General features: G+C 39.3%; 2 protein-coding genes across 3 annotated transcripts; one reads left to right on the forward strand and one right to left on the reverse strand.

The window, feature by feature from the left end:
• LOC146310983 (uncharacterized) lies at positions 1–9,692 on the forward strand. Of its 2 annotated transcripts, none has more exons than XM_084742935.1 (13): positions 1–248; positions 2,601–2,720; positions 3,728–3,847; positions 3,949–4,068; positions 4,212–4,331; positions 5,218–5,426; positions 5,504–5,549; positions 5,626–5,750; positions 7,152–7,283; positions 7,398–7,512; positions 8,719–8,853; positions 8,960–9,082; positions 9,220–9,692. In XM_084742935.1, the coding sequence occupies exons 1-13, from the start codon at positions 50–52 to the stop codon at positions 9,351–9,353; spliced, it is 1,698 nt and encodes a 565-aa protein (XP_084599061.1). In that variant the 5' UTR covers positions 1–49; the 3' UTR covers positions 9,354–9,692. The 2 variants fall into 2 exon arrangements, with proteins under 2 accessions (XP_084599061.1, XP_084599060.1); XM_084742934.1 differs by having other exon boundaries at positions 3–248; positions 8,957–9,082.
• map7a (microtubule-associated protein 7a) lies at positions 9,434–22,560 on the reverse strand. Its single transcript, XM_084742936.1, has 15 exons — positions 22,005–22,560; positions 20,625–20,702; positions 19,577–19,651; positions 19,291–19,454; positions 19,087–19,183; positions 17,947–18,063; positions 16,211–16,374; positions 15,102–15,238; positions 14,762–15,000; positions 13,196–13,373; positions 12,358–12,526; positions 12,113–12,217; positions 11,935–11,985; positions 11,561–11,789; positions 9,434–10,412 (listed from the first exon to the last, which is right to left on the reverse strand). Exons 1-15 carry the CDS (start codon positions 22,129–22,131, stop codon positions 10,402–10,404), a joined length of 1,941 nt encoding a protein of 646 aa, XP_084599062.1. The 5' UTR covers positions 22,132–22,560; the 3' UTR covers positions 9,434–10,401.

Consider the following 22,560-nt stretch of genomic DNA (forward strand, 5'->3'; position numbering starts at 1 on the left):
GTGGACAGGCAGGTGCTGTCAGCCACTCCCCTCCGCTGAAGATGTAGTCATGGCTGCCGGCTTTTGTGAAAACTGCTCCCGACTGCTCAAAGAATTCGCCGCTCACTTGAGGAGATTTTGCAGAGAGTTTGAGCAAAAAATCAGGGACGTTTTCAGAGAAATTTGTCAGTGCACCTGTTTCAGGAACACACCTGAGACGAGTCTGAGGAGGATGACTCGAGGGTTAACGTCTGTGCACCTTCTGTACGGTACGAGCACTGAACCTGTTCGTTGTCTTTGTTGTTGAAAGCATTGTTGTGGAGGAGGAACACACTTGTACAGCCTTTGTCTACATCCGTCTCTGTGAGACAGATGTTTAACCAGGTGATACAGATGTAGATAAGTTACGTCAGTAATGTATTTGTCATTTAAGAAAACGAATTCTATCATTTCATACAAGTAGTTGATGAAATCCCGTATGCATGGCAGTTACAGAATAGTGTAAAAAAAATAAAAAACAGAATATTAATCAATCAATCAGACTTTATTTGTATCGGACTTTTCATACAAACAAAATATAGCAACCATAAAACTCAAAATATATAGAAAAGGTAAATATATTAAAGTTAATCAATAAGTAAAGATTCTAAACAACAGATAAAAAGTAAATACAAGATGAAATAATGACATACTTAAAGGAAAAAAACAGAGAAGTAAAAGTAAATAAGTTATATAATATGTAATGGTAATAATATTAATACTAATAACAATAATAAAAGGCATACCAACAAGTAAAACAGATAAAAATGTATAAAGAAATAGACTATAAATAAATAAATAAAATTCAGTCAAAAGCCAGACTAAAAAGTATAGGTCTCGAGTATGCTTTTAAAAATATCAATGCTCTCTGCAGCCCTCAGGTTTTGCAGCAGGCTGTTCCTCCTCCTTAGGCCTCACTGTGGGTTTTTGTTCTAAGTTTAGGGGTCATTGACCCTCCTAAGTCCCGCCCCCTTTGTAACCTCGGCCGTCTTTCGCCTTCCCCGTTTCCTGTGCTTAAGTTTGCCATTTGCTAGGTTTGTCTATGTTGAATAAATTTTTTTGAAAACATTTCAAGGGTGTTGTTTAGGGACCAGTAAAAGTGAGATACTCAGCTCTTAAGTTGACCATGGTAGCAAAAAGATAACGAACTAGCTAGCTAATCCACATCAGTCTTTAGTTGTTACATCTAATAGTTAATGTCAGCAAAGTGCAAGCTAACTAGAAAGCTAATCTACACCAATTTTTATGTAGCCAGTTAGGAAGCTTTTTGCTGACAACATAAGATGTGATTATACAGAATATGTCACTTTTACATGTCGTTAACCATCTTCAAAAATTGTTTTTCTTTTAAACATGGACGAGCCTTCCACATAGCTAAGTACAGTAAACAGAGAGGAGAAAAATGCCTGACTGTGCGTTCCTAACCTATACTACCATACTGTTTAGTATGCCAGAAAAAGATTTAGTGTGTCTCAATGCATAGTTTGTCAAATGCAGTAAGCCAAAAATACCAAGAGGTCCTACTTTATTTAGTCGCATTTTGCAGTATGCAAGCAAGCGTGCTTTTCTGGCTTTTCTGAACCACAATCCCTTGTGATGGGTCTAACAGCAAGAGGGTCAAAGTTCAAGGCGGAATGTTATGAGGAAGTAGTATGTCCCAATTGTATGCATGCTGCATGCAACAGTATACTTTTTAAGGGGAGCTGCAGTATGTACGAAAAAAAAAAAAGAAAAAGTATGTGCTTTGGAATGCGAGGTGAGGTTCTACAGGACTAAGCTTGCTCAGCTGTTATTGGAGCACAGAGCAAAAAGAGGCGGGACTTAGACTAAGCCACACCCATTTGGAACCTGAGTCAACTTTCTCTTTTCTTGTTTCCTGTACTATGCTATGTGCTTGTCTTTAAGTTTGAAGATATTTAAAAGACGTTCCTGGGAAACCTGTAAATATACCATATCGTAAGTTAGCTCATGTTCAAAAACACCGGCTAATTGGTTATTTTACAACAATTTTTAGCTAATTAGCTAATGTTTTGTTCTTTAGCAAAACTCTCACTAACTAGATAGCTAATTTAAAACAATCATTAGATAGCCAGTTACGTCTTACAGCTATCGCAAAACACTAGTTCAGTATCTAGCAAATCTACCTAAATCTTTAGCTAGCTGGTAAGCTAGTGTTTTACTAAATTAGCAACTTTAAGATATGACCATATATATGTTGCTTTTACAGGTCCCTCAGCAACATCTTTTAACCATCTTCAATTTTTTTTTTTTCCAACATACACGAGCCTAGCACATAGCGCATATTTGAGTATAAATACACTTAAAACCTTTTAGTTTCCACGTCTAAGTACCAGAAACAGTCCGGAGAAAGTTGAAAGGGACCAAGTTTGTTCAACTGTTACTGGAAGACATCAGAGCAAAGAGTCAGTCGTAATTGAGTTTTACTTTCTAAGGGAAATAAGAGTAGCGTTAATGTGTCTGTGTTGGCCTGAGAGAGAATAAAGCTAATTCTGTTCCTTTTGGACCGATCAGCTCTTAGGTTTTTGTATGTTCATCATTGTTAATCTGTTTTCTTCTCTTAGATGATGAAGCTCAACTACTCAGTCAGGAAAGTCTACAGGCACTGAACAGACTTGCTACCTCAGAAAACACCGATCTACAGATGACGGCAGCCATGTTTTATTTACATCTCAGTCATCATTGTGAGTAAAGAAATAAAACAGAGATTTTTATATTGCTTCTCTTTATGATAGCAATGACTTGCACATCGGTGGCACATGAAATGAATGCACTGTTTGCACTGCAGGTTTCTCCTCTCACTCACTGTACAGATAAGCTCCCTGACGGGTACGACTAGTATCATGCAAATTTTCAACTGTTTTTTCTTTTGTCCACCGTTGGCAGATAATTCCCAGCATGTGTGGGCTTCAGTGTCATTTTGAAGAAAAAGCAAATTGATTATATTTTGAAATCCCTCAGTGTAATATCCTTTGATTATGTTTAACTGGTAGCTGCAGGAAAAGTGGCTCATGTAAAGTGACTGTATTACTTGTAGTTCAGTTTTCTCTTTTGTCAGATCGTTTTATCGATAAGATAAGTGCAGGTTGTATCCAGTAGTGTGCAAATGTGTGACCACATATTGTATTTTGCATATACTACGTGGCAGTTGACAGATTCCTGTGTTTACTTAGTTGAGGTTCGCTTTTAGGACTTGAGCTTAAAACCAACCACACATGCAGTCAAATATTTATCATTAATAGTTAACTTTTTGTTGTATCTACTTACACTGACAGCTAATTTAGACTGTGTTCAACATGCAGATCATTCTTGGATTTTCTAAAAACACAACCCCAATTCCAAAAAAGTTTGGATGCTGTGTATAAAATAGAAATAAGATGCCATGATTGGATATTAAAGGAGGGTCTTTGAGAGGCTCAGTCATTCACAAGCATGGATGGACAGGGTGAAGTTCATCACTTTGTGGAAAAACTCATGGACAATTAGTCCATCACTTTAAGAACAGTGATTCCCAACACAACTCTGCATAGAATTTAAGGATTTCACCATGTGCAATCCATTATATCAGTAAAAGATTCAAAAAATCCAGGGAAATCTCTGCACATAAGGCTGTGTAACAGAACCTTCCTGCAGTCCAGACCGGTCTCCTAATGACAATGTGTGGCGCATTTGTCTTTGTATTGTGTCACAGTAAAATCTCCCTTACCAGAAGCCTTCATGGAGCCAGTCATGGCATTACTTTTATCAGCGGACCTGGATGTGCAAAAGACCATCTCTCTCTCTTTGGTCAATCTGTTAGTGAGGAATAATGGTAAGAGATAAGAACCTTCTTTTGTTCATTTATAACCTTTAACTTAATGGGTCAAATCGATGCTGTGTCACAGATTCACTGTCCATTAAATCTGATTTCAGTGTGCAAAGAGTTGGTGATTGAAATGGGGATGCTGGTCCCCATACTGGATCTGTTCCAGTCTGGTGATGCTGCTGCCCAGTGTCACTCGTGTGCCTGTGTAACCATGCTGGCCTCCTCAGGTTTGTTTAGACCAGGAGGTCCCTGGTCTCTAAATATCAGCATCGGTTTTTGAAAAACCCACACTGGTTTACCACTAAAGATACAGTTTTATCTAGATCATCTGAGCATTTCTGTGTATTTCTTTTTCTTTCTTTTCAAACAGAATCAAACAGGGAAGCTGTCATGGTGGATGGAGTCATACCACTGTTGGCTTTAGCGAAATCCTACGACCCACAGGTCCAACAGAACGCAACCTGGGCTCTGTTACATCTCACACAGTCAGGTGGGATAATTTCCTTAATCCTGCAAACCCCAATGTTTACTTTTTGTCATATCTCTCAGGTTGTTTATTCTGTCATTCCAATCTTTCAGGACTTTGTCAATCAGTATGTTCCCTAATGACTTCATATCACTGTTTTCTGTTTCTGTTATCACCTCAATTCCAAAAAATGTTGGACACTGGGTAAAATGTAAATGAAAACAGAATGTAATGATTTGCAAAATCTTTATGACTTGCATTCAATTGAATACAGTACAAAGACAAGATATTTGATGTTCAAACTGATTAATTTTAATATTGTTTATAAATATACACCCATTCTGAATTTGATGCCTGCAACAACTCTTTTGCTACAAAGCCACGGTGTTGTGACATATGCAGAATGTGTGTTGTCTTGTTGAAATAAGCAGGGACATCTCTGAAAAAGACGTTGTCTGGATGGCAGCATATGTTGCTGTTGTTGTACCTTTCAGCATTAATGGGACCTTCACAGACTTTTTAAGTTGGCGCTGGTAACAATCTGCTGCTCCTTTTTAGCTGAGGATATGACATCCATGATTCCCCAAAAGAAATTTGAAAGAAAGTGAAGATCACAGCACAGTTTTCCACTTTGCGTCTGTCCGTCTCAGATGAGCTCCGGCTCCAGAGAAACGTTTCTGCAGCGTTTCAGGATGTTGTTGATATGTGGGTATTTGCTTAAATTGCATTTGTAGATGTAGCTTTGTAACATATTCAATTAAATACAAGTCGAAAAGAATTTGCAAATTCATTTCATTCCATTTTTATTTACGTTTTACACAATGTCCCACATTTTTTGTCTTTCAAATGTTACTTCTCTTGAATGCACCATGTAAATACTATCCACAACTTTCTCTGTATTTTTTTCCAGATTGGTCAACAAGGATCTTGTGTCAAGCAGGAGCCATTCCTGTGCTTGTACTTCTGCTGCAGTCCTCTGTTTCAGAGGTTCAGTTTTACAGCTGCACCGCTCTGTGCAACATCGCTGCTGTCCAGGAGAACCATCCAAAGTTGCTCAGCATCGGGGGTCATTTTTTGCTAAAGTCTCTTGTGACTCTCATGTCTTCCTCTGTGCAGAAGGTAATTATAATTTTTTGTGGCTGACAGATAAATTTGAAGGTAAATCAGATAAAAAATATTTCTTATTCCTTATGCAGAATTCAACACAAGCATGCAGATGCCTACAAGCTCTCTCAAAGAATGGTAATTATAAACAATGAGGCCATAAATTGACGCCATAGCCAAAGAAGCAGATGCTGTTTGTGATTTTTCTGTGCAGTTCTAATCCAGGAGCAGCTGATGGAGCTTGACTGTGTGTTACCTCTGAAGACGCTGCTGAAAACGTCCTCTCCTGAGTCCGCCATGACACTACTGTCTGCACTGTCTGCACACCCACCAAACAATGTATGATCACATACACAAGTTGGTAACTGTGGTGTATTATAGCTGGGAAACGGTTGAAAAGAACTCATCTATTGGGATATTATTTTTCCTTTACTTGAACTAGTAATTACTGGATGTCAAGAAAGGTTACTGCCAGTGGTGGAAGAAGTATTGAGAATCTTTAAAAGTACCAATAGAACAATGTAAACATACTCCATTACAACTCTGTTTAGATCAAAGTTCACATTACATAAGCATTAGCAGGCATTAGCTAGCAAGTTAGCTAGCTTTCTAAAATTTGCTAACGTAAGATGTGACTGTATGTGGCTCTTACAGGTCCCCCAGCAACATCTTTTAACCATCTGCAAAATGTGGTTTTCTTTTCAACATAGACAAGCCTAGCACAGTATCTCAGTACAGGAAACGGAACAGGAAAAATTTGACTGAGGTTCCACTGAGTACCAAGCTTGCTCAGCTGTTACTGGAGCACAAAGCAAAACACAGCAGGACTTAGGAAGGGTATAGCAGTCAAAATAGCGAGTTAGAGCCATAGACAGTACAGTCAATGGGTTGAAATCCTATTTAATATGCGATTTTTGGTTGAAGCGAGTTATTTCTCCTCCTTCCCAGCTGTAGAAAGCTGCACGCAGGCTGCAGGAACATTGCAGAAGCACAAGACAAGACACTGTAATCCTGAAAACAAAAGCCCACTGCTCTGAAAACACACACCCTGGAGTTGGAGTTCAGTGACTTCCTGCCTTCTGCCTGCCAGACTCCCATTTACATATTGCTTAATTTAACCGTTATGACATCTAGTCTCTCTAAAAGATTATAAATGATTTCCTGCAACTCATGAACAGACACTTGCTTACTCATTCAGTGAATATTGTACATGCATTTGAACTCTAATTAACATGAAACAACACAAGTTACGGGCTTAAATAGAAATTTCAGAGTGTGTCTGTAGCGTTGTTGTCAGAGAGGCAAGTATTTCAACTTTGCATGTTTCCTTAATCTCTGATGACGTCATGGTCATTTTATGATTTATTACGATAAATATATTACAGATTTCTCCTTTAATAATGAAGCGTCAAAGTGTGAGGAACCTCTTACAGTTTCATGTATTCTTATGAAGTGTGCTCTGCCAAGCCGTTCCAGTTTAATCAGATTTTGTGTCTTTGAAAACTAGTCATGATGATTAATGGCAGAGGAAAAAAGAAAAAACAAAGTTCTGAGGCACAAATCTGTTTTAAGTTTTTAAACTTTTCTCTAATCTTACATTTGTGGTATGATATTGTAACATTTATTGACATTAATTGTAGTAGTAACTTAGTTACTTTCCATCACTGGTAACTGCAGAAATGAGCTAACTATTGTCTTTAAATCCCAATATTGATAATATTTCTTTGGTTCTAATTCCAGGACGTCCTTGTGAGTGAAGGACTGTTGGATGAAATCGGTCGGTTGCTTCATCATCACAGATCGAGCTCTGTTATGATCACACACAGCTGCAGGATAATCACTGACCTGTGTAGCTCCTGCACGGGTCAGCAGGTACACCGATTTCATGTCACGTGTCTGTAGTTAACACGTGATTTGTCTGTGCGTGGTGCCTGAGACAGATGAACTCTGGATAAAGTCATGCTGAATCCCATCATTGTTATCTAGGCTGTGACGGAGAGTCTGTGTGTATCAGGACTCCTCTGGGCTCTTCTGTCTCCCGCCCTGTCAGATGAGACTTTGCTGCATGTGACGTCGTGCTTGCATCACCTGATGACCTGGGGTAAGAGACCTGGTGATGAAATAGTATTTATCTGTTCCTTTTTAAATGTTCGCTGTGGAATATACACTGTAAAATCTTATTCGGTCACTCAACTTAAAGTTTTTTTTACACAGTGTGCACACAAATACTTCTAATGTGCACAGTAACTGATTTTGAGCTCAACTTAAAAGTGTAACTGAACTTTAACTCTTTTCCTGCCAAAGTATTATTTTTGATTTGCCAGGCAGCAGAGGTGGCAAGGTTTCACATGAGTAGAACTACTGATACCTGTGTAAAACTACCGATTCAACTTCTTTACTCAAGTAAAAGTGCAGGTTCTGGCTCTGAAATGTACTCAAAGAATAAAAGTAAGGGTGCTCCCATAGCTCAGTTTGTAGAGCGTTGGCCCCATGTACTGAGGCTGTTGGTTCTCTGCAGCGGTCAGTGGTTCGATTCCCACCTGTGGCTCATTTGCTGCATGTTATTCCAGCTGTCCCTGTCAAAATAAAGGCAAAAGCCCAAAAAATTATCTTAAAAAGTATAAAAGTAAAAGTAAAAAGTAGCCTTCTGAAAAACATTTCTACTGGCTATTTCTGTACAAAGCTGAACTGAGCCTCACCTTTTCTCCACGGTCGAGTCTCGCTCTCATCTTGTTATGCCTTTTTTGTCTCTTTACGTCTTTTACATTGTTTTTGTCTTATCTTGTCAAATCTTTTTTGTCTTGCTGCTGCTTGCCTTGTTATGTCTTTTATGGTGTTGTTTTCTTGTCGTCTTTCACGTTTTTTTTGTCTTGTTACATTTGAAATTACACACTTGTTTTTGCTCACTTTAACCGTTACACTATGACTCATAAACACTGAGTCATTTGGGGAACATTCTGCATTAATTTGAATTGTAAGTAATATGAAACAAGTAAAAAAAAAAACAGCAGCTGTGGTGTTATTGTCAACATGTTTTCTTTGATGTCATCTCTGATGACTTGACGATAACATGACCATTTTATGGTTTATTACAGCAAATATATTACAATTTTTTCCTTTAACAAAAAAAAAATATGCTAAACTCTCAAGGGATGAGTGTTTGTGTCAGGTTGAGCATAAAGTTTCCATGCCATTTTGACAGTCTTGTGGATGAATCGGGGTTTACAGTACAAATATCTACTGCTCTACTGATCCCTTTGTCTTTGAATCATTTTCACAATCCCTCACATTCTGTCTTTCATTTCAGATCCGCTTAAGTCTAACTTGTCTGCGAGGATAACATCAGAACAAGTTTCAAGACTTGTGAAGTTTTCAGGACAAATACAGAATCCTCAGTTGTCATACAACAGTGCAGCCGTCATCAGCAAACTAGAAATGACTGGTAATGTTTTTACTCGCTGATAGAAAACATTAAATAATAAGCTCGGTTTTATCTCATGAATATAAAATATCATTATCATTGTTGTATGTACATTTTTACCCAGGAGAAATGGTCCAGCTGCTGAGACCTCACTACATCGCCATGTTGGACTACCTGTTAGTGTTTCTCAAAAAGAAAGATGTTAAGTTCCAGCACCTCAGCATAGTTACAATATTCAACCTCAAGAAAGGTTTGTATTGGTTGTACACTTCTGCAGTATATTGCAGCCATTTAAATGATGTCATAGATATCTGTGAGCAAATTTAAAATAATCAGGCGCTGTAATTCAGTAGCACTCAGCTTGCTTTGTGCTGTTATTCTCTGCAGATGGAGATTTTTCATCCCTGTTGGCTGACAGTGAGCTGGAGGTTCAGCTCAGGAAGGTGCATGCGCAGACGGAGGAAACCAGACGGCTGCTGCAAATGATTCAGCCTCTGTCTCCATCTTCTGTTAACCCTTGACTTTCTCAGTACAAATACTGAGAGATGTGCACAGTGTTAACGATAAGAGGGGTTTGCAGTCATGCACTGTACAGACAAGCTGCATTTTTATGTGGTGTTTTAATACGTTTATTTTACATCAGTTTTTATGTTTACAGTCAACAAATTAAGTGAAAAACAAGGCAGAGATGCGGCATAGTATCAACTTTAAATATGGCATATATTTCAATTTAACAGGATAACAAGTGATACAAGGTATAAGCAATACTTAAACTGTAAGATCAAATATTGATGATCAGATACATTGTTTTATATGCTTTTATTATATGCTTTTATTATAATAAATTCACTTAACCTCTACGCCTCAAACTTTGCTTTGAAAAGTGATTGCGCAATAACCAAACACTGTCAGTGCAATAAAACGCTTTGTGCATCATATTCTCTAAAACAACACTCACAAAACTGAAGCAAAGTCTTTGGAAACTAAGTTCCTTAGCAGCTTTGAAATATGTGATTGCTATACTTCACAAAATCAAAGGGTAAGACAGGAATTTATGTAGGAATTGAGCTCTCACCAAACAACCTAAGCTCTTGTGTTCTTAGCGCAAACAGCCACTGGAGCTATTCTAATTCCACAGTGACAAAACTGAGGAAGGAAAAGTGCTTAGACGGCAAGAAATATCAGGAATAAGCAAAAAGCATATGGCTAACATATGTTGTGACTGTTAGAATGGCTATTCCTAGTATTTCACAGAGGCAACTCTATCCAGCAAACTATCATTATCACTGTCTACATCTACTGTTTTTTTTTGGATAGTCATTATTAGTTCAGTTCCTGCTGTACTGAAGAAAGTAATAAATAGCTTGCCCAATATTTGTGCCACTGGTTACACACAGAAAAGTGAGCAAATGCTGACGTCCTCAGTGAGAGGCAAGGCTGTAATTTTACATGCTCTTTCAAGGTGCTGAAGGGCAGCACAACGGCTGTGCTGCAGTAAACTCCTGTGTTTCACAGAGGAATCACTGCTCTCCAACGAAGCTTTACAACGTCTGCCCACTTTGCAGATGCTCAGATGACCTCTGAAGAAATGCAGAACAGGGAGACAAAAGAGATAAGGTGTAAAATAAAATGTTTCAGAACAGCTTAACGTAAGTAGAACATTTGTAATGAGAGTTTTCATCAAAGCTACAGGTGGTGGCATCTATAAGAGTAACATATTTTCTGATGTCAGGGTTACGGGTGTCCCGGCTAAGAATCTTTCAAATCAGATCTGATTCAGATAGATATTCAAATATTTGTCAGTTCATTTTGTTGTTTTTCAGTTCAGTGCACCACACTAAATTCCTATATCAGTCTACCTGTTTTACCAGTTAAGTGTTAAAAACACTTTTCTTCATCATCTGTGATGTGCAAACATCAGATTTTCACAGAGGAAGTAACAACATCACCTTCCCTGCACACTGTGCGCTCCTTCACACCATGATTTAAGGGTTTATTTCGACCAAACCACAGGTGGTGATTGTTGGAACAGTGGAAAGACAAATCAAGACGACTGTAACAGGTTTTACTTTGTTTCTGTCGAGTTGAGTAATGTTAAAAGTACAGCTTTTCAAATCGAGTTTGGCGAGAGCAATAAAACAGCTGTGTCTGGTTACACACAACATCCTTTCTATAATGTTGTCTGACATTTGTCATGACAGTCTGGGCCTTTCGATGTCAAAAACACACAAGCAAGCATCACCTGCCCTGCATGCACCATGCAGCGCTCTGGTAAAGTGGTTGACAGAGCATCACACTGTTTCTATCACTGTTAGGGTTGTGGTTTGTTGTTGGAGAATCATTGAAATCTTATCCCTGTGCATTTTTGTAAGCTCCTATCTGTTTTATTTTGAAGAACTTTGAACTGAGGGGTCTCCAACAGATGATGCGAATCTTTGACTTTCATGCCACAGCTCTAGTCAGGATATAGTGACAGTTTAAACAAATATGACAGAAACTTAAACTGCTGCTTTAAGGGGTACTGTATTGACTGGAAAATGATTAAATATTATTGTTGTTATTAATAAAACATCTTGACCTGCAATGTCTTTGTCAAGCAAACCAGACAGAATTCAAAGTAAAAAGGTCTTCATCTGTTTTTTTCCCGATAAAGACCTGGTTGGTGTTTGCTGTTAATTTCCCACCCTGACGACGAGCGCTCTCAAATGATCAGCTGGTCGTGTCTCACCTGCACGTTGGTGGGTCTGGATTTCATCCAGGCCGGTGAGAGTCCTCAGAGACCTGCGTTCTTTGAAGGCCACAACAGGTACCATGTCCTCCTCATTATTCAGCCCGAGCTGCGAAGTCTTCGTCCCCACTGGCAGCTTGACAGCATCTTCTATAGTGCCATTGTGCACAGGCTGTGTGTTTTCCTTTGGTTGGGCTTCACTGGGCGAATTCCTCACCGGTACAGACTTCTGTTAAAAAGCATTAACTAGTTTAGTCAAGGACAAGCTGTTTGGCTTTTAGAAGTTGAGTCAGTTAGTCATTAGTGGATGCTGGATGTGCGTCATAAGAGCCCTAGGGCAATGTACTTTTTCAAAACTGCACAGTAAATCTCACCGTATCTGGAGAATCTGTCCTTCTGGTCCTCCGCATGATCTCCTCAAGTCGCTGGGAAAGAAAACAGCTTTGTGAAAACATTCAGCCGCTTGCAGGAGACAGAACTTTTGATGTTATTCGTTTGATGAAGACAAAGTCCACAGATGCAGTCATCAAATGTTTTTAAACTTTTTCAAACCTTTTTCCTTGCTTGACGCGCTGCCTCTTCTTTCTGCGCGAGTAATTCTCGCTCTTTTTTGAGCTGCTCGGCCTTCTCCCTCTCTCTGGCTTGTTCCTCCTCTCTCTATATTGTCAAAAACACACAAAAGAGAAAACTGTGATCATCTATTAAATGCAAATGAGAACAAGCACACAAAGTATCCACCTGTAGGTGCAGATGTGGTCTCTGCTGTCACTTCACTGAGGAATATTTGCATTTCCTACCTGTTTCTGCAGAAGGGCGGCTTCCCTCATGGCCTGAGCTCGTTCTTCCTCGGCTCGTCTCTGCTCCTCTTCCTCCCTCCTCCTCTTCTCCTCTATGAGACGCTGAGCCTCGGCCTGCTGTCGTGCTCGCTCCTCTGCCCTCTTGCGCTCCAGTTCTTCACGACTCCGCCTGGACAGGTCAAACAATGTAATACAACCATCTTTAATGGCCTGACACTGTAGTGCTTCTGTCTAATACTGTACAGGGTTCCTAAGCAAGTATGGAAAAGTATGAAATTAGTATGAAGAAAAGAAGAGTGTGGAAAAACACTTGTTGCCCCTGGACCCTCTGAACTAGGTACTTTTACCCTCCATATCTCTGTGGAAATCCCTGTTTATGAGTTATGCAGTGATTCATTTCTCAGAAAAGAAAACAGACTATCTTTCTGTGCAAGAAAACCGCGCCTTTATGGCTGCATTTATCAGCGTTTCCATGGACACAGTGAATAAACAAGGCTCAACAGAGGCTGGGTAAATTAAATCATGTTACTTTTTTCAACTCATTTGCTGTTCTTATTTATAAAAAAGACAAAAAAGTATAGGTTGCACCGGTTAGTGTACTTCCTCTTTTGGCAGAGATGTTTGACACAATGGGTAAATGCAAATTTTCTGAAAAATGTGAATTTTCTGAATAAAAAGCCTGGTTGGTGAAGGATTCAAGATGGGAAAAGAAAGCTCAATGTTAAATATGGTCTGAAAAATCTCCAGAGAAGTCTGGAAAGTTGAGTCTTAAAAAGTGTGGAATTTTGCAAAGAAAAATGTGCAGGAACCCTGACAGTAAGTGGACGTGCTTGCTTACCTTTCGGCCTCCTCTCTCTGCAGCCGCTCCTGCTCCTCTCTCTCCCGCTGAAGTCGGGCCTCTCTCCTCTTTTCAGCCATGATGCGCGAGGCCTCCTCTGGATCTGTAGTACCGGCTGAAGGCCTGTGCGTGACTGGAGGAGGCTGTGGAGCTGAACTAGGAGGCGTCTGGGGACGACCTGAATAGAAATAATGTCAACTTCAAGATATATATCCGAAACACATTAAATACCACTGTAAATACTGCACATTAGGCCGGTTTCACAGACAGGGCTTAGATTAATCCAGGAGTAGAATGTAACATGTACAGGACATTAAAGTAGCTTTCAAAGACGTGGCTTAAATTTGGCTTAGTTAGCCAGAGCCCATGGGGTCCTGGAGTAAAGTAAGTAAATAATGGTGCTAAAAAAAACTGGAATAGAACAGAAAACACCGTTACTGGTGCTCTCAGTGCTTTTGTAGTTTCTGACTGAATCTCCGTGGTTTGAACTTTAGTTTCACTCCTGTGTCCCTGTTTGTACTTTCAGCCTCATTTTACTGTTTCATGTTCACTTTCAGCTAATAAGAGTCGTGTTAAGTTACCGTTGAAGAAAACCCAACATTTCCTGATTTTGCTGCTTCACAATAAAAGCTTTTAGATGTCAAAATAATGGGGGACTTTAATTGCGAAGAATTTATAGAAAAAAAGTGGGCACAAGCGGCCATCAGTTATATACACACCTGTAGGTGGATGCAAACTCCAAACTGAGTCAAAAGAGTTGCAGAAACTACTGATGGAGGTAACAAGCCTTCATTGCGTCTACTGGACCCGGCTGTCATTTTTCCATCACTGCTGATTGGAGCTGGAGCCGATAAATATTTGAGACATGCAAATGCAGAGGGATTTGACCTGTGAGGAAATTCCCCTTTGAACTCTGTCTCACTGAAGACAGAAGCCAGACGTGGTTTTTGTCCAGTGTAAAATGAGGCTTTATCGAAAGGAGGAAAAAAAAGAAAACTCATTTAGCCTTTGTAATGCACACTGCTCTTCATTTGATTCTGCCTGCTAGATGTTTATAGCTAAAAGCATAAGAGCATAAATAAAATATAAATCATTATCTATGCCCTTTTATTTTTCTTAGGTAAAATTGTCATTAAATGCCCCCCCGGTAGGTCTGGTTGGTGCACTCCATGCACTGAGGCTATAATCCTTACTGCATCGGCTCAGGTTCTAGTCTGTGACCTTTTGCTGCGTGTCGTCTCCATCTCTCTCACCTTTCCTGTTTATCTACACCTGTCCTGTACAATAAAGGCAATAGGCGAAAAAATCTCTTTAAATATGTAGGATTCCTAATTACGGCTCATACCGACCTCAGAGCGAGGACGCTCTTGAAATTGCTCCAGTCCAGGAAGTCTGTCAATTAAGGCAACTTGGGACCATTTTGCATCTTAACAGTAACTGCTGGCTCATGACCTATGATAAGTTTCCGTTTTGGCCCTCCAACGGAAAAGGTTTGGGCACCTGATTTACATATTCAAAGTGTTTGTGAAACCGGCTCCTTGTGTTCTAAGCATTTCTCTAACTTACCTCCATCTCCTGCTGTTCTGGTTACAGCCTCTGTCTTTATGTCGGGCAGGTTCAAACACGGAGTCTCAGGTGGATTTCCGTTCCTCATTTTCTCTCGCTGACCTTCAGCTGGCGTCCTGACAGGCCTGGAGTTACCAGGAGAGAGGGCAGAGCTGCAAACAGAAACATCCTCCTCTGGGACAGACGGGAGCTCGAGCTGCAGCGGGGTCGAGTGTCTGCTGATTGATCTTCTGGGGCTCCTTTAAAATCCAGCAGAAGAAAACAGATGTCCCACTTTGTTCAGATTATGATGTCATGAGCGCACAGTGGATGTTTTTGGTCACAAACATTTCAAACCTACCGTTCTGGTGAGGGGGAGGCTGTTCTGCTTTTTGTAACTGCGGCTGGTTTGACCTTGGCGTTGACTGCAGGTGATCTGCTATTTGAGACACTGTTTGGGTTCTTCTTAGGAGCATTTCTCTGTTTGACTGATTTGATCTAAACCAAAAAGAGGAAAATGAAACTATTTCTTTACATAACCTTTCTCCAAAAATCTGACTAAACATGTAAACACTGAAAAAAGAGACACACTCTTAGAAATAAGGGTTCCAGAATGTTTCTTCCTGAAGAGCTGAGGTTCTACCTGGGAGAATTTGCTTCTGAAGTACTAGTTTTGTTTTTTTTTTAAAAAAAGGGGTGTTTGTCAAGGTTTCATTGAGAACATTTTTTAAATACAAGATCGTTGAAATCCTCAAAGAGCTCTTTCGTCAAGGGTTCTTTGTACCATAATTTAAAAGGGTTCACAGCAGAACCCCCTTTGGTGGGTTCTAGATAAAACCCTTGGAATACAGAATGGTTCAAGATAAAACCCCCTTCATGGGTTCTAGATAAAACTTGTGGATTGTAAAAGGTTCTCTCTAGAACCCAGAGCATGGTCTAGATAAAACCCTTGGAATATAAAAAGGTTCCCAGTAGAAGCCTCTTGGTGGGTTCTAGATAAAACCCTTGGAATACAAAAAGGTTCTCTGAAGAACCCCCTGAGTGTGTTTTAGATGAAACCCATGGAATATATAAAGGTTCTCTGTAGAACCATTTTGGTGGGTTCTAGATGAAACCTTTGAAATAAAAAATGGTTGTCAGTAGGAGGTTCTTGTTGGCACCCTTAGAAAATGGAAAGACTCTAAATATAACCCCCAGTTAGGGTACAGGGTAGAACTATTACACCATAGAAGTGGTTCTCTGTAGAACCTCTCATAGGAGTGGATAGTTCTAGGTATAATCCTTTATGCCGTGTTCCAGGTAGAAGTCTCTGAGAGGGTTCCAAGTGAATGCTTTATAAAAGGTTCTAACAGGAACAAAAATGGGTTCTCCTACAGGGACAAGCTGAAGAACCCTTTTTGGTTCTCGTTAGCACCCTTATTTCTAAGAGTGCGGTTGAGTGATGCTCTAAAATAATAATTGATATATTACCTGTGTCAGACTGATGCTTCTGTGCTGGATGTTGTTGGGACTGGGGGAGGCAGATGGCCTGTTGTTCACTCGACCAGGGGTGTGCTGGGGTTTGTGAGGTGGGGTGGTGGTGATGGTGGAATTCATGGAGTGGAATGAAACTGCACGGCGACAAATATGGACAACTGAGACAGCGATTTGTGCCATAATCATGGCAAAGTGGAGGAAATGAGGACAAATGGTGAAAAACGGTGGCGGAAATGTGAAACGGTGCGTGAACAGACAGGAAAATGAGCAGCGTTAGTAATCAAAGAGCCTGGAAATGTTAGTTGAGGTAGTATTTACAAACCATTAGCATTGCATTGCTATGATATTAAAGGTATAGTTCAGATTTTTTGAAGTCTGGAGTGGCAGCAAGAGTAGCAAGTGTTGTGCATTAATGCGCTCATATTTTTGATCAGTTTGCAATCAATGAACGTTCACTCCTGAGTGCGATAACAGCACTCACATGGTCAGCTGATAAAAACAGAACAGTGACTGCAGCAGAGACAGAGGGAGTGTGCAAATATGGAGGTGATATAAATACTTTGGTTGATCATGTAGCATGAAGTGTATGAACTACGCTGCAGATGGGAGTTTGTGTTACAGTCAGAAACAGACTGACAGATCTGCATCATATTCGCTCGTCTCCTCTGTCTCAGCTCCCTCTTCATCTCCTTGCATTCCTCATGCATTATGGTGCATTCAATTTGAACTGGAAAGTTGGAATTTCAACTTGTCAGTTAAAAATGTCAAGTTTGCTGTCTGCTGTAGTGTAAAATGTTCTAAAATTGTTGTAAATAACTAAAGATATTAATAATCCTGCCCATCCAATATTCATGTTAAAAACAAAACATAAAATATTGTGTAAGATGTAATTATATAGACTCTAGTGTCCCTTGTAGGAGGAGATTATGAACATGAACTAGTTCAATTTAATCTCTGTTAACTGAACTCTGAGCTAGCTCTTTGTAAGTATGAACTTGCACAACACTGAGTGGCAGTGTAGGAAACTAAGCAATGTACTGCAGTGGACAGGGTCAGCAGAAGAACCTGTTTTAGCTACATAAAAAAAGTCCATCTAAAAAGAGATATGCCAAGTAAACTGTATGCAATATTTAGGCTATAAGCTAAATATTACTCTCTCCAAAGCAGCCAGACTCCTTTGGCAAAAACAGCAATTTTACTTCACATACGTTGAGAATTGCTGGTCTACCACTGCCTCGATCATTAGTTTGTTTGTGTTATTGTGTGACTTTGGTGAATTTGAACTAACTGTTTGACCAAAGTCACACAATAAGACAGACAAACTAACCAGTCAAGGCAGAAGTAGACCAGCAGCTCCTGTGTTCTGTGAGGTAAAATCGCTGATTTCGCCTATGGAGTTTGGTTGGTTTGGAGAGATTAGTATTTGGCTTAAACAACGGCAGGTTCCCATGGAAAAGGGCAGTCTGATGGCAAGGTAACGCTGCAAAAATATTCTAAATATACTTAAACTTGTATTATTTTTTAGGTGGCTGTAGTACATTTTGCTGCTGACCCTGTCCACAGTTCTACACTGCTTAGCTTCCTACACCGGTACTCCAGCTGCCGCTCCAAACTGCGCCTGTAGGTAATACACTGACTTTGGATAAGCATTTCAGGCAACTGCACTTCAAAAAATCCAAACTATCCCTTTAAAGCAAATGGGTGCATTCTGTTATCATGAGGGAGAGTACCTTCTTCTCCTGACTGACAACCAGCACTCTTGCTCCTGGCCAGATAAGAGCATGTGGGGGTAAGGAGGCGACTGACCAAGTTCTTCTCCCACGGTGTCAGTGGTAAGCGACGTGGAACTAGCATATTGATCAGTATAAAGTTTTAAGTGAAGCAATAACAAAAAGATAAGGCACTCCAAGAACTGCTGTGTTAAGATATGTTACACAGAAAAGATACTGTTAACACTAGAACAGCCAAGGCAGTCATTTTAACCGTTTTCAAATTTATATGTGCAACAATTTAAAAAATACAATGCTGCTGGTACCTGACTTTTCCTTAAAAGTGTCTGTATTTTTATTTAAAATGTTTTTTTTAATATGTCAATTACACAAAAGGCAAAGAAAATGTGATAACTGTTACCCATTTTGGTCATAGGTGATCATACTGACCACACAGAAATTGTCACCTTGGTTATTGTCACTGTCTCTGTCAATAAAACTTAACAACTGGTATCAATTTCCAGTTTCCCTACAGTAAAATACAAATAATCAATTAATTAGACTCATGTAAAGTAGTGGAGACCAAGGATGGTTGTAACACTTTTTGTCTCAGCACCAATAGTTCACTGAATTTTTGTGTCAAATCTCCAAAATGTTTGTCCCAAGTTTTGTTACTAATTACAGATAGCACTTGTTTTTTGTTTTATTTGCACTCGTTTTCAGCCTTTTCCTATAGGCTGTGATGGTTCTAGGTGGAAATTTGCTATTAATGTTTAAATAAGATGTTTATAATCTTATTCATATAAGCTCTGAATAATTCTAGATTAATCTAAAATTTTAATTGGATCACTGATGGCGGGAAAATGCTTCTGCTGCATTACAGTTTACTACACATGATGGCATGCATATTGATAACTATACAAATATATTTTAAAAAAATGTACATCTTGATGTTATTTTATTTTTAAAATATAAGCTAAAAGAATAAATGCATCAGTCTCTCAGTCTGGTATTTGTCATGAGAGATGGTCAAAATAACTGCTCATGGCCATTCTAATAGTTTTGGAATACTGGCACTTCTAGTGTAAAGTATTGTGTTAAGAGTTTGGAAAGATCATGTTAAAAGAGAGGGAAAGAGACAACGTGTTCATCTCTACTTACCGTTCTTGGTGAGCTTCCTTCCTCTCGAGTTTTGACTGTTCACTTGGGCCTTTTGGCTCTTCTCCAGCGTCTTACGCACCGCTGATTCATGCCGCTCCTCAATTCGGAAAAACAAGCGTAGATGTTACTCATTCTAAAGCTGCGAAAAGCATCGCCCTCTCTAAAAATAAAAGTATTTTTGATTTCCCACCATCTTATACTCACTTTCTCCTCCCTCAGTCTCTGCTTGCGCTTCTCCTCCACAGCAGCACGCCTCTTCTCCTCTTTGAGCCTCTGCTCCAGGAGCTTCTTCTTGCGCTGCTGCAGTTGTTGTTCATAGTACTGCCTGGCCCGCTGCTCCCGCTCCAACCTGCTCAGCTCCCGAGAGGCTGAGGAAAAATAGTTAACCATTATAAATAGCTATAATCAGTTATGTATGTTACAAAAAATTGAGGGCACTGCGTTATAACAGTGGCGTGTGAATTCTAGCACCGTGCAGGAGCTCACATACCAAGTAATTTCTGGTGCTCTTCCCGTCTTTCCCGGGCCGCTTTCAGCCTCTCATCAACATTTGTTCCATTAGTCACTAAAACGCAATAATGATGCTTTTTAGTTGCTGGTTTGATGCCACAACTTACACAAAAGTACAATTATTAGTTATTGTAAGTCATTGTTCAATATATCCTGATTATATACATAAAAAATATCACAATATTTTTGATCGAATACCTTGATATCGATACTTATTGATATTGTGACAACATTGAAGGGATGACTAATGATGTCACGATATCTGACTGTGATGATATCTACTAGGGCTGCAACTAGTGATTAATTTGTCAGTTATTCCTCCTGTTGGTGCCTTCACAAATATTATGTGGATAAAGTTAAATAATACAAGAACAAGTTAAGATAATTACGTCACTTTACTATAAAACCAGGAGAAGACAACACTTATACCACATCATGCTATAACAATATCAAAAATCTAAGATGTTGTCTATTGTCATGGTCCTATACAGACCACAACAATCAGGATTGCCTGGAGTAAGTAAAATAACATGTTGGGCAAGTAAATCTGGTAACTCACTTGCCTGACAGGGTCTGTGGTGAAAAGGGAACTACTACACTATTTTGATAATTGATTAATCCTTTAAGTACTTTTTCATATAAAAATGGCAGAAATCGCTGTTTTAAGCCAATAAAATGTGGGAATTTCCTGCTTTTCTTTGTTTGTTATCGTATTAAATCGACTATCTTTGGGTTTTAAACTGACAAAACAAGACATTTATTTCAATTTTCAGTATTTTTTGATATTTTATAGACACTGCAGCCCAAGATTGAAAATGACAATCAATTTTACTCTTTTTTTTTTTTTTTGTGATTTGATAACTGGTAATAAATTGTTACGAGGGAAAGTAAGAATTGCCTATGGACTGATTGGGAGATTTCAGACCCATGTGCCAAATCAGGCAAGTGAAAAAACAAAAATCAATCTTAACCCTTTAATAACATGAAAGCTGTCAGATTAAAGGGTGAATGTCAGAGCTGTATCAAACCTGCACTGTTGTAGATTTGGCCAGGCCTGATGACAAAACAGGCAGTTTTGTTTGGCTGTGGATTTGGTTTGATATCGCCTAAAAGTGAGGGAAAAAAACAGCAGGTTATTCAGTAAAAAAAAAAAAAACACAGCAATACCTCTGACCTATTCAAGGTTTATTTAGCTCAATATTCTCTTGATGTGGTAACAGTAAACAAAACTTTGAGTCATTACCAGGGAACAAATGAGAGACGAATGAGGAACTGACTGCTGAGGAACCATTAGTTACTGAGTGACGACTAATCAAATTTTATAGAGTTGCTAATGATTCATTAATGATTAGTTCATTAAAAAATGAGTGAGGACTGAATCAGGAACTGCCTGATGATGTTAAAATGATGTTACTATAGAACTGACTGAGAGAGCCTATATTAATGAACCACTAGGTGATGATTAGTTTGTGAATATCTGTGAATCCATAGTACTGACCACTTTCTTGATGAATCGGTCCTGATTAACGCTCATTACTCAAACATTACTTCTTCTTTTTGTGTCCCTTCAAGTAAAGTGATCCACAATACTGAGAAGTTAATAAGTGGTGCCCCAATACCTTATGATAACTTACTTTTTGTACACACACAATACTGAGTAGTTAGTAAATAGTCCCTCATTATCTTGTGATTACTTTCTAATGGTTCATTAGCAATTAGTTCCTCATTTGTTCCCGGGTAACTACCTTACTGTAAAGTGTTGATATTTGTATTTTCTACTTCCTGTAAGCATTCACAGGATTCTACCTCTAAATGCACCTTTTAGCACGTCAGATTATGCAAAAAGCTGTTGAATACAAACCAAAAAACAAATCAGCTTACAAAATCTGTCACAAAAAGTGGCTGTTATGTACTAACATTGCCTTAGGGTCAGCTGCGAATAAAGGAGCCATTATAAACTGCCTGCGATTAAAAGGCGAAGAGAACATGCTAGCACCTGACCATTCCACATGAAGATGACTAGGAAAAAGAAAAAAGGTCAAGATATGGAGGTGTAAACACAAGACTGATGTTAATCGTATAAATGCACAAGGGGGGAAAAATCACATGGATATATTCCTGTAGGGTTAACCAATCACAGGATGCTTACTATTTTATGTGTATTATGTAATCTGGCTCCACAGATGCCCCCTGGTTTTCTCATGTTTATGGTAGGTATTCTCAATTAAAAATGGTTTCTCAAAGATAATGTGTAATCTATATACTCTATTAATGCGTCATCAATGTGACCAGATGATCCTGTATTTATGATCTACAGTCATGCTGCCTTTGCTTCAACAAGGAGGCTTGTTTTGATCAGATACGACACAAATCCTTCTTACACAAGAGCACAAATAACAGCTACTAACCTCCAGTTTTTTCATATCCATGCCTCTTCCTCTGGCTCTCAATGGTACGTGTAGAAAGTGGTCCCTGCGATGGAGGGATGACACTCTGCTTCTTCTGCACAGCCATGCTAGGTATTGAGCCTGGCATACCAATGCTCTCTCTCAAAACCCCCCTCCTTTCTCTCCTCCTCCTCTCCTCTCCTCCTCTTTTGAATTTCTATTTCAAGATGCCTTCGGGTCCTCGCTTTCCAAGTGCGCTGTGCAAGGAGCTGCCCTCTGCATCAGCTGCTTGTCCATCTGTGCCTTAGAAACCAGTAGAGAAAAAAAGCATGAAAACAAAGCATCCACTTATATCCCTATCCAGACAGTTAGAGATAGAAAGCAAAGGTTGTGCACAGAGGAAAATTACTCCTGTCTCCTTTAAGGTTATTAAAGTCTGGAGAGATTCTGATCCTCAATGAGTCTCGTCTATAAAAAGGCTACTCCCCCTTTAAAGATCTCACCCTTGTGAGCTGCTCTGCTTTACTTTCAGCATGATATAGCTGTGTCACTTTAATTCCCCCACCACACTGCCTGC

The sequence above is a fragment of the Lutjanus erythropterus genome, chromosome 18, assembly GCF_056507025.1.
Source record: "Lutjanus erythropterus isolate fLutEry1 chromosome 18, fLutEry1.hap2, whole genome shotgun sequence".
Lineage (NCBI taxonomy): Eukaryota > Metazoa > Chordata > Actinopteri > Lutjaniformes > Lutjanidae > Lutjanus > Lutjanus erythropterus.

Excerpts from the sequence above, each read along its gene's own strand:
- map7a (XM_084742936.1), bottom strand. The coding sequence starts at position 22,131 with ATGCCAGGCTCAATACCTAGCATGGCTGTGCAGAAGAAGCAGAGTGTC. Across the intron at positions 20,703-22,004 it reads TGGATATGAAAAAACTGGAG|GCGATATCAAACCAAATCCA; the intron begins GTTAGTAGCTGT and ends CCTCACTTTTAG. Across the intron at positions 13,374-14,761 it reads CAGAACAGCAGGAGATGGAG|GTCGTCCCCAGACGCCTCCT; the intron begins GTAAGTTAGAGA and ends ATTTCTATTCAG.
- LOC146310983 (XM_084742934.1), top strand. The coding sequence starts at position 50 with ATGGCTGCCGGCTTTTGTGAAAACTGCTCCCGACTGCTCAAAGAATTC. Across the intron at positions 7,513-8,718 it reads GCATCACCTGATGACCTGGG|ATCCGCTTAAGTCTAACTTG; the intron begins GTAAGAGACCTG and ends CTTTCATTTCAG. Across the intron at positions 9,083-9,219 it reads AATATTCAACCTCAAGAAAG|ATGGAGATTTTTCATCCCTG; the intron begins GTTTGTATTGGT and ends TATTCTCTGCAG.